Below are 12,151 nucleotides of genomic sequence, written 5' to 3'. Positions count from 1 at the left end.
GTAGTTTCTAAACAGAACTGTGCAAGGCTATGCACTTTTTAGCTGTAATCCCTCTTTTTGCTCCCTTTAACCACCACCACAATGTATTCCTTGCTTTGTTTGCTTGCTTCCATCAGCTTCAAATACTGTACCTGAATGGTCCTTAGCTTATTTATGGCTGTGAAGGTCCTGCCTTACCTATTTTAACTCTAATACTTGCCTTGAAGCTTAGGGACAGCATGTAGAAAGGCTGCATCTAAGCTAAACATATTAGCTTTCCCTCTGAAATGGCACAAGAGAATAAAATTGATTGTAGAATGCTTGCTCTGAAGGACTGGAAGGCATTACATGCAGCAGTAGACTGTAGTGAAAGTCATGTATTCTTCAATTCTGGAGAGTGGTCATATAACTGTGGGCCACTGCATGGAGGTGTTAGCCAAACTTAATTTTCATCACTGTATAAACTAGCTTACATACTTAATGCAAATATACAGAAGAAAGACTAGTCTACCTACATGTGGAAACTTGTTTGACATAATTCTACCTATAGAGGGCAGTTGGCGGGTGCCGTTTTTATTGGCTTGGGGGTTGTTGTTGTGTTTCTATTGTTTAAGTTTTTGTTTGTGTTTATTTTGTTGCTGGTCCCCACCTTGTGTCCCCCCCATACATTCCAGCACAACCAATTGCTTAGAAGGCTCTGGATTTGGGTGTTTGTGGGGGTTTTTGTTTGGGTGGTTTTGTTTTGTTGGTTGGTTTTGTTTTTTTTTTCTTTTGGTGGGGTGGGTTTTGTTTTGCTTTGTTTTCCTTTTTTCACTGTCTAAATGAAAAACGTACTTGACAACACAGCAAGGTATTCACGTCTGAAAAATGTTTAAGGCACATTCCAACAAAATAAACTTTTATTGAATGCAGTATTAGGCATTCTGATTTGTGGGAACAGTGCTTCCCTGCCCAAAGAGATTCCCTTTGACAATTTCTAAAAGCTGTATTTCAGTTACAGAAATATTTCTCAAGAAACACCAAACTTCAGTCTAAATTCTTCTTGAATTACAGTGCAACTAAGCTCTTCCAAATGACAGTTTTCAGGAGGTACTAGAATGAGAAGCCTGCAAGTGGTTTACAATGACTGGGTACAATGTTAATTCAAATTTTATACTAAAACCCACCTAGACTGTTGTTCTTGAAGAATTATATAAAAAGTGGCATTTAAGAATAAAGAAATGCAGCTTAAAGAGAAATTTATCACCATTAAAAAAAAACCTTAATGGCAACCTGCATATTTAATACCATTTCCACAGTATGTCAGCTTGCAGAGGCTTAGTCCAATAATTTAAAACTTTAGATAGGAATGTCTTTTGGTTTTGAATGCAGATCATAAGTCATCATGTCCAATAGGTGAAGGCTGAGTTGTTTCATTTTCTACTTTGTCTCCTGTGAAATTAAGTATCATAATTAGAATACAAGTGTGTTATTAATTATACCATATAGTTTTTGACATTAAGAATTTTTTAAAGAGAAACCCAAATCAACATATTTATCAAGATGAAAGAAGCAATAAAGCCATACAGAAAAGCTACTTTCACCATCTTCCTAGTCTAAGCTTATCATGCTGTTTTTCTAGATGCAACAAAGCTTTTCAAATAAGCTGATATGATATTGTTAGTAGAATTAAAAAGCAGCACAGCTATTTCTATTCTAACCTTATTTTTTTCAGCAACTGACTGCGAACTTTCTCCTTTCCATATAACCTGTCAGAAGAAATTCCAGTATTTGTAAACAAAAAGCAAGTATTACTCAGAATTGTTTTCTATACAGCAAATTTGCTCAGTTAAGATGTTAAAACAGCATTAAAAAAAAAAAAGAAGCAGAGAATTTTTTTTTTTTTTATATTGGTAAAAGCATTAATCTAAGAAAAGAGCTAACCAACTTGTCAACTTTTCACTCTGTATTTGTTCTTACAAAATGTCAGGCCACATTAAAAATCATAGTAACTGCTATCCTAAGTATCTGCACAGGAAGAGTACATAACTGATTTTAAAGGACTAACAACAGTGAGTACTGAGAATTTAAGGTCTGAACTGAATGACCCCAAGTAGCAATACTACATAGATCTTTACAACTTAGTACAGTATGAAAAAACAGTCAACGGTGGGGCAGACAAAAACAAACAAACAAGCTAAGAAATAGAAAGAAAAGAAAGCTAGAAAATTGTCTCTCATCTACTCTCTTACAATCTTTATTACAAAAGAATCCTGTATTTCACTTTGGAATTGCAAAAAAGCCTAGGTGGAATAATGAAACACTAATGAACGTAATTCTGTTCATTATGTGTCATCACAGTGCAAATCACACTTGCACTTCTTGACTAAAGGTATAGTTTAAGTCAAGTTAACCAGTCCTCTGCTACCGAAAGATGGATGTCTTCTCCATATTCACCTTCACATTACTTCTGGCACTTTTGTGATCACAAAATAAACAAATTCAGCTCACTCATTCAATTTTATGAGATTTCAGTTAGTTGAAGCAGCTTGCATGCAACCAGATAAATCCTTAAGTCATTGTAATTGATAATAAAGGAAAAAAGTGGAGAAGAGGAAGACCTCCTTTCTATTATATAGCAGTAATTTCCTACTTCACTTTAAGTAATGAAGACAGACACTTAAAATGATCCACAAATACAACCTTGAGTTAAGCAAAAAAAAAAAAAAAAAAAAAAATCAACACAAGAACAAGATATTAAAAAAATCCACTGTCTTTAAGCAAGAAAACATGCATGCCAGAATATAGCCTACACCACAAACCACCTGACAGAGACCACAGCTGTAGGAAGATGAGAAGTTATGCAGAAGAGTTTACAAGCGACTATACCCTCAGAAAGAAATACAGCTCCAAGTTGTTGATAAAGCATATTTTAAAAAAATCTGTCATTAAAAAGCCACTTGCCTGGTTTTACCACTTGAAGACATGTTCCATCCTTCTCTTCAAACCCTTCTGAACATACACACTTGTAACTACCTGAAGTATTAACACAATCTTGATTCTCTTTCACGCAGACCTTTTCGGGAAGGTTACATTCATCTATATCTAGAGATAGGATAAGGAAAGAAAGAGTCCACTGCTGTTATTTTGTTATAAAAGTTACTTGTGGCTCAATCACATAAAATTCAGTTCAAATACAAGGAACACTGAGGAGCAGAATGCTGTTGCAACAGATTTAACTTCTGTTAAAATAATCTGTTATAGTTCTTCATTATTTAGCTTGAGTTTCAAATTTATCCAAAGATTACTGGGGCTTTTTATGTTTTGCAGGCCCCTATGTGAAGAAATAAGCAACAACACTCAACCTACTGAAGATTTCCCATAGTCATTTCCTATTGATGACATCAAAGTACAACTAAAGGGAAGGAAGCATGTAAATACTATGTCACTACAGCTAACATCTCCTTACGATCATGCATGCTTTTTGCTCTTCCGCACAGAGAAACTCTAATTTCACTCTTTTTACTATCATTTCATATGTTATAATGCACTATGAATTAGTATCATTTGAACTTGGACATAAATGGATTAACAGAAAGCCAACAGAACCCCCATTGTGCTGCTCCTTTTCCGTTACAAAACGAATACAGATGCACACATCTAACAGAGTGGTAGATAACTGACAAGAGACTCATGTATTTGTTTCCTCTAGCCACTATAAAATACTTTGTTCCTTTTTTAGGAATATTCCACCTTTAATCTTTGCCATTCATATTAGCTCAGTAATATAAGGGAAGTTATAAAGAAAGTCTTTATTGTTAATACCAAAACAACTGGGTTCATTTTGATAGGCTTGAAAACTGAAGCAGACAAACACAAATGCAGTTAACAGCTCCTCAGTGTGGCTAACCAAGAGTGAGCTAACCGTGAACTGCTAAATCCACCAACCTGTACATCTTTCATCTTCCTTCGTGTACCCAGATGTGCAGGTCTTACACTTGTCAGAACCTTCCCCTGTGCAACCTATGCAGCTGGCATCACATGCTAAAGATAAAATATTTTAAGCACAGAATTCAGATATCTGAGTTTTAAAGTGCCACCCTTAAAGTCAGTTAGCTTCCCAACACAAGAAGTCATAGAATCACAGAACGGTTAGGATTAGAAAGGGCCTTAAGATTATCTAGTTCCAACCACTTGCCATTAGACCAGGTTGCTCAAAGGCCCATCCAACCTGCCATTACACCACCCTGTCACACCACCCACCCTTGAACACTGCCAGGGATGGGGAATCCACAACTTCTCCGGGCAACCTGTTCCAGTGTCTCACCAATCTCACAGCAAAGTTTTTCTAATATCTAACCTAAATCTGCCCTCTTTCAGTTTAAAGCCATTCCCCCTTGTCCTATCGCTCCATGCACTTGTAAAAAGTACCTCTCCAGATTCCTGGTAGGCCCTCTTTAGGAACTGGAAGGCTGCTCTAAGGCTTTCCTGGGGACTTTTCTTCAGGCTGAATAGCCACAACTCTCTCAGCCTGCCTTCAAAGAAGAGGTGCTCCAGACCCCCGATCATATTTGTAGCCCTCCTCTGGACTCAATCCAACAGGTCAATGTCATTCTTAGTTTAGGGGCCCCAGAGCTGGATGCAGTACTCCAGGTGGGGTCTCACAAAACCAGAGTAGAAATAACCAGAAATCTCTTGCTTGCTTCATCCTCCCCATGCCCAGTCAGGCCCAAACGACATTGTATTAAATGCCTGCTGGTACTATGCCCTTTCTAGCATTATGTCTGGCTTACATTAGGTTACAAGATGATAAGGTGCAACAATAGATTAAAAAGAAACCTTTGCATGAGAAAGATCCGTCTGTGTTCACACAATATTGGTGATCTTTGCAAGGAGAAGCTGCACACTCATCTATATCTAAAAGATAAAAAGAGTCAAGTTACCTAAAATAATAATGACTAAAATAGCTAGATGAATACTTAAATGCTATGCTTTGAGATCTTGTAAGAACTGGCCCACAGAAGCTATAAACCGCGTTGAGAGTATTGTTAACAATGAGTTCAGGATCAGATATGCAACGTGTCAGACATAAAAGTAACATGGTGACATACACTGTTTTGTTCAGCTTAACATTAACAAATCAAAACTGATCCTCAGAAGATGTTTGTGATGACAGTAACCAACATTCAGAAATTCAAGAGCTCAAATTGAATAAGAATTCCAGAACACCTGCCATCCTTGCTATTTTCAAGTCTGTGCTTTGCATGCATTTATGCTTTTTATGCAAGCAGCATAACAAATAAGCAGACAGACTACTCCTCTGGAATACTGTTGATTTCTCTACCCCTATACTGCCAAGCTATGGAACTTTTTAAGTTACACATATGCATACACATACACTGCTTTTTTTTTTTTTTTACATAAAGCAAATTGGAGAAAGCCAAGTTATGGTTAGGACCAGTCAAGCTGAAAATCAGTTCTACCTAGGAAGTTAAAACATGTTAGTCTGGTTATTTCAAAGAAAGGGCACACCAGTACTCACAGATAAAAAATTCACACAGAAACAGATTATTTCTGTCCCCGTGCTATCTCATCATGTTGCTGCAGACACCACTCATGCTCATTACTCAATCTATACTTTATCAGTTGCAATGATAAATTGGAAAGAACAGCTGTACAAAAGACAATACTGGAGCATCTTGAAAATGCTCTTGGAGCATTCAACAGTTACCTAAGCAGGTACTGCAGAAGCTGCAATTCAAATTCTAGTTCTCATTAGCACTTTTTAAAAGAAGCAGTGTTCACATAATTTCTAAGATACTGTTTCCAAACATCATGTTAAGGGTCAAATTCAACCAGTTAAAGGGACTGCGTGACTCTCTCCCTTGTGCATTCCTGCACCATGAGTATTTTTAGTATTTGGAATTCTCCTTAAGTGTTTCATATGTATCTCCTCATAAACCAAGAGAAATAGGCAGGAGATTAATGGAAGCACTGAGCTTGTTGTTCTAGTATTTCTCTGCAACAACAGGAATAGTATGCCCTGGCTTTTAGTGAAATGTCTGAACTCTATTAGGGCTGAGCATTCAAGAACATACAGTAATGTCAAGACAATTGCACAACTACTACAAAATATGTAGATAAGCTGACGGGAATCTTGCAGTAGTTGACAAAATAGTTTAAACTGAGAGCAGGGCACTCTTTATCATTCAAATAAACACAAACCCCATGTCTTGAAAGGAACACCCCACTTGCTGCTATCTGTACTCCACTAAACTAGAAAGATACACAGTGAACAGTTTGGTAAAGACAACTATAATCACCTGGAGATCAATGGCGAGGAAATACTACTTTCTTGCAACATGAGACAAGTTAGGGAGAAAGAGACTATAAACTTATAGAAAATCTAAACTGGCAAAACACTTCCATAAAACTCGATGTGACATCATCTAATTTCAGTAGCAAACATTACTACAAGACCTGTTTGAAGCCTACCAAGCATTACTCACCCACACAAGCTGCTTCTTCATTTTTAATCCAGCCTTCTTTACAGTCTTGGCAGTCCTTGTTACTTGAACCAGTACAAGTTTTACAGGCAGCGTGGCAGGCTGAGATAAAAGAAAACTACAATCTGAGCTTTGTTGAGAGATTCCAAGGCAAGCCTGGGCACACAAATTCTCAAAGAAAACCTTATTTAGGATTCACTGGAAGGTGTGATATTTTTGTAGCTTGACCCTCCCATTCACAAGATTAAATCTTGACTTTATGGTGATACTACTTACAATAATGCAGCTATACCCTACAAAACATCCCTCCAAAAAAACACCAAAAAAAACCCTATGCAGCTAAATCCAGTTATTGCAGTCACATGCACCACTTAAAACAGTGCCATGAAATTCTAGTGACTAGAAGTGACAGGGTCCAATTTCCAAAAATATTTGGAAAGAGGAGATCAAGAATGTAAATTTTGCTCAGCCTCTTGGGACTGGGACAAGATTTTAAACACAAGACTCAGCACTCTCACCTAATGAATTCTCAGACTACTTCACTTGCAACTAGCTATGAGAGCAATTTATGAAGTGATACTAGTCTGAAGAACTTCAGAAAGAAGCATACTTAAATCCAGTTGCATATGCATTTTATATATATTGAATGCATATCTAACACAATATAACATATGCATGTTATATTGTAAAATAAAACAAATCATACAAGAGAATTACTACACAGTGAGATTTAAAAAAAAAAAAACAAACAAAAAAAACCCCCAACAAACAACAACATAGTTCATGTTGAAAACAATCTTATTAGACCCACAGCCAGGGTTTAGCTGCTGCAAAAAATCTTCTTCAAGACGTAAAATCAGATGACTTTGTTTCAACATTAAGCTTAGACACACTTAACTGGAATCAATGTGGTCTACAGTACAGATCAGCTGCTTCCATGCCCATTTACTCCAGTAAAGGTTATCTGAGACAGGAGGAAAACCTAGCTTTCAAAGTAGTCCACTCTGCAGCAATTTCAGCTCAAGATTTTTGTACACTATCTGGGGGGGGTGTGGGGGAGGGGTGTGTGGAGGGGCAGCAAAGCTTGCTCTTCCCTCCCACCTCCCTCATGACATTGATGAATTCTGCTTTGTAAAGCAGGAAAAAAAAAAAAAAAAGAAATATCAAAGGCAGTGTGAAAGGATGACCCAGCAGAACCTTACAATTCCACCCAACTGACTGATACATCATTTGTCATTTATGGTTAAAGCTGAGTGACCAAACTGTAACTATTTTGTTTTCATGTTTGTCAGTTTAAACTGTTTCTAGTTTTCTTTACAAAAACTGAAGACGATAAAAAATCTAAGCACGTGTCAAAGACTTTGTTACCTGTACAAACAGAATGTGTCTCATTTCTCAAGGTACTGTAGTAACCATTAGAACAGTCCAAACAAAAGTCTCCTGTATATTCCTTGTTACAGCTACATGTGCCATCTCCACCTCGGGTACCATCACCATCACAGTGTCCATTCCCATGGCAAGGTCTTTCTGATCCACCACGACAAGCTAAAAATGATCAAAAATACTTTTAAATCAGATGCTAAAGGAAAACTATCTCCAGGAAAGCTCAGTTATAAATTTAATTTTGGGTAAAGACCATGGTTTAGGATTCTATCTATTTTCCTAACTTCCTGGCTAAAGTTGGTATCTTTATTTATTCTGGACTTCTGAGAATGCTCACACTGCAGTTGGAAAAACCTACCAGCAACCATTTAGGTTACTGGGAATCACCACAACTTTTAACGACGTAAGGGGCCAAAGCTGACCTCTCACCACGTGCAAGGTTTTAGAGATTTGTAAATTATACAAGCTTCAGGGGCTAAAATACATCCTTTATATCACTTTTGCATTGAAGACCTTACTTTCATCCAGTTGTCTCCCACCTACTTTTGTCCAATTTCTCCTACTGCCTTTTTAACTAAGCCTCAGTTGTGATTTTTTTAATTTAGTCCCCAGCTGTGTTCTGGCTATATTACCCTTGAAACTGGTCAAGAACTGCTGTCTACATAGCTTCCAAAAGGCCACCTAAAACTAGACTCAATGCCACAGGGAGTGTGGATGTGAGCATCAGATAAGATTAATTCTGCGCATTTAAGTACCCTTGACAGTTTTATATGTTCCTTTATGCTCAGAAGACTTTTTTTCAAGCAGGATGCTCACAATGCAGCTACCTAACTACAAGGCAGCAGGCAGGTACATACTACACAGCAGCTGGTGTCTCACACAGAATATTCTACTTCATATACTTTTCCATGTCATGAAAGATAAAACCCATAAAAAAACCATATCTGCTACTGTATTTTTCAAAAGAAAAATTACCAAGGCAATCTGGTCCATATGTTCCATCAGGGCAGCAAACTTCTATTGTTTCTATACAAAACCACTTAAACAAATCAGGATACTTCTTCTTTCTGTATATGAAAGACATTTATTTATCAGAAAAAGAATAATGATTATTTAAAAGCCAACACACAGAGCTGAACCTGAACAATGCAGTATAGAAACCTATTGCAAGTGACAGATTAGGAACCTTGTTTTTTCCTGTTCTAAAGACAACCTTATTCCAGGAACAAATTTCTAGAAGCCTTTCAACTTGAGATGAAAGCAGTTTTATGACAAAGGAAAACAAAAGAAGTAATAAACCTTGAAGTTTTCCTATGTTAGGTTGCCTCAACACCCCATTGGTAACTAAGTAGACAGTGAATGAGAAGCCAGACTGCTTTGGTGCAACACTTCTGGAACTGAAAATAAAAAGAACACAGTACAGCAGCACACGCTATTAAAAGTCAGCCTGAACGCAATGGTAACTCTTGAAGGACAATTAAGAATTACTCGTACTGCTACGGTTCAGGCACAAGATTTAACATCAGTTGTTCAACTTCTTAGATCATTTATCCACAAAAATATCTCCATTAAAAAAAAAAAAAAAAGGATACTTACAGTTTGAACCACCATTTTTCTATGTGTTCTTCATGCTCTTCTACCATGTTGTTACATTCAAAGTTACTACTGTCGCACAGTTTCTCTATGATCTCTACAAGACGGATTTCGCTACAAGCAAAGAAAGAAAATCATAAGTTTAAATTAAACACAAATTAAATAAGTTTAATTTAAACATTTGACACCACTCAAGATATGGTAGAGAAGCTAGACTTCAGCCTAGAACACTTTATCAGTTTATAGTGTGTTCTGAATTACTTCCAAAACAAAGCAAATATCAGAATAAAGAACTAATGAACATTACAAACTACAAGGATGACCACAAGAACCACTTTGGCTTGCTTGCATTTATTATGCCTGCAGATTATAGGTTTGATAGATTTTCAGCTTTCCATAAAATGCTGAGTGCAGTATTTTTCTCCTAAATTAAACATTAAATTTCATGTATCGTTAATATCTGATCCAAGCCCACAAAGATCACAGTAACTGAGGTTCAGAAACCCCACCCTTACATCTCAATTATGATCAAAAAGTGAATTTGAAATTTGGAAGAAAGATATCCAATCACTTTGCTCAGTAACCAAACCTATTTATGAAAAGGGAACAGTAATTTGCACCTATTCTAGTTTTGTGTTTGGCACTGAAATAGTGACGGCTCTAGGGAGGAAATACTCCTTTAATTCCAAAACAAGAGTATTGCAGTACTCCACGCTTCCATGACTAGTGACCATTATTTAAGATCCTTATTTTACAACTTTAATAAGTAAACAGGAAAAACCCTGTCATGATAAATGACAGCATTAACTTTTTTTTTTTTTAATTGAAACTAGGCAAATAAATGCATTAATAAGGGGTTCAGTTTTTACTGTAACCTTTACATTACAATGCAATGTTACATTTTAATCAGTAAGAACTTAAGGCTCGGACATGTGAAGCTTTAGCTGCAACGTACAACTTTAAGTTCCAGACAAACACCATTGCAGTGTTTGTTATACACAGTGGATATGAAACACAGCCAAAATGGAAGTACTGAGACAGCTTACCTGGACTCATACTTTGACAGTGTCTTTTCTTCCCAAGCAGTGTTTCCACCACCAAAGTTCTTTTTAGCTGTATCTGCTAATCCCTACAAACAAACAGCACCAAAAGAATGCAAGTTACGTGGAGTTTGTTTCTAACAAAAATTAAGGGCAATAGTAAATGCTTGTAAGAAAATTGCAAAAAGTGCCATGCAGAAACCTCAGAAGCTGCTGGTCAAATTGCTTGAAAGAAACAGCTAGTGACAACATGAAATGTGAGAAAGTGTAAGTGATAGCATAACATGACTCAATTTTTATAATGCGTTAACAAGGCCTTGTTACAGTCTTCACTTACATCAAAAACATACAAGTATGAAAGTTTATACCTTTGTCCTTTAAGTTCTCAGGAACTTTATTAATCAACTGAACAGGGCCTCTACTTCAGTTTATATAGCAACTTGGAGCAACTTGACCATGTTGTAAGTTAAACACAGAACCATACAACAGGATAATTAATCATGATCAGCACAACTTCTCCAAGTCACTAGGCCAATGCCTATCAAATCATACTTTGCACTAAATCTCCATAGTTAAAGTGATCTGCAACATCAAATATACGTATAAAGCGTATGACCCATCCCTGGCAGTGTTCAGGGCCAGGCTGGACAGGGCTTAGAGCAACCTGATCTAGTGGGAGGTGTCCCTGCCTGTGACAGGGCGCTGGAACTATATAATCTTTAAGGTCCCTTTCAATCCAAACCATTCTATGATTCTAAGTATCTGTCACAAGCTGAAGCAGCCTCTTGCTGTCTGCATTGAATTTACTGTGCCGGGATGTAGGACTGCTGAAAGTGGCAAAAGACAGAATTTTAGGGGATTTAGGGGCTCCTCATGGAGCCAAGTGTGGTATGGCCAGTACAGCAAATCTTTCTGCACTGAAGCACCAAAACATTTTTGGTAGCAAAGCTCGAGGAGCTATGCAACCTGCTGAACAAAAGGAATACAACTCCTTTGCAGCACGGAGCCGCAGCAGGGAGCCACAGCCGGGAGCAGGAGGTTGCCGTGTGCCCGCTTGGCCAGACGCTGCCAGTAGCGGAACACCCGCGGGAGCGCTGCCGGAGCCCGGTCGAGGGGCAGCAGGAGCTTTGGGTCAGAGAGCCGAGCAGCTCCGGCGCGGCAGACCCACACCGCGCCGGCCTTCCGCAGGGCCGGTCATCCTCCACCACAGACCGGGCACTGCCCCGTGCTGCTGCACCTCAGTCTGCCCGCAGGACCCGCGGCCGGCTCCTCATAGGGAAGTCTCCGCCCGCCGCCCCCCAGCCCCACCGCCCACCTGGTTGAACCTGTCCACGATAGCCCTGCAGGTGGAGCACGCCAGGCGCCGCCGCTCCCCGGCGCACAGGCCGGGCGGCAGCATCAGCAGAGCAGTGCAGAGAGCCACAGCCAACGGCGCCCGAGCCGGGCGAGCCGCGGGGCCGGGCCTCATGTCGAGGGTGCTGGGAGCCCCAGGGAGAGGGAGCAGGGCCGCCCCAGCTGCGGCACCGAGCCCTCCTCAGCGCCGGCGGCGAACAGAGCACTCGCTCCGCCCCGGCCCCCGTAGCAACCGGCCGGCTAGCTCCATTCAGATTTCCGCGTCAGCTCCACGCACGCTCCCGCCGCAGGGGCTCGTTGGTGGAGGCAGGGGAGCGG

At 39.1% G+C, this 12,151-nt stretch overlaps 1 protein-coding gene across 1 annotated transcript; it reads right to left on the bottom strand.

Moving 5' to 3' along the window:
• Positions 1 to 360: 360 nt before the first annotated feature.
• Positions 361 to 11,948, bottom strand: CRELD2 (cysteine rich with EGF like domains 2; the record flags this gene model as incomplete). The annotated part of the gene is made up of 10 exons (XM_080638940.1): positions 361 to 1,410; positions 2,923 to 3,063; positions 3,907 to 4,002; positions 4,798 to 4,875; positions 6,468 to 6,566; positions 7,833 to 8,009; positions 8,823 to 8,914; positions 9,444 to 9,554; positions 10,487 to 10,569; positions 11,796 to 11,948. 10 exons carry the CDS (start codon positions 11,946 to 11,948, stop codon positions 1,352 to 1,354), a joined length of 1,089 nt encoding a protein of 362 aa, XP_080495066.1. The 3' UTR covers positions 361 to 1,351.
• Positions 11,949 to 12,151: the final 203 nt, after the last annotated feature.

Source organism: Psittacula echo, assembly GCF_963264785.1.
Source record: "Psittacula echo genome assembly, chromosome: 1".
Classification (NCBI taxonomy): Eukaryota; Metazoa; Chordata; class Aves; order Psittaciformes; family Psittacidae; genus Psittacula; species Psittacula echo.
Note: the sequence above shows the minus strand (reverse complement) of the source record. Positions and strands in the feature narration are given on the sequence as shown.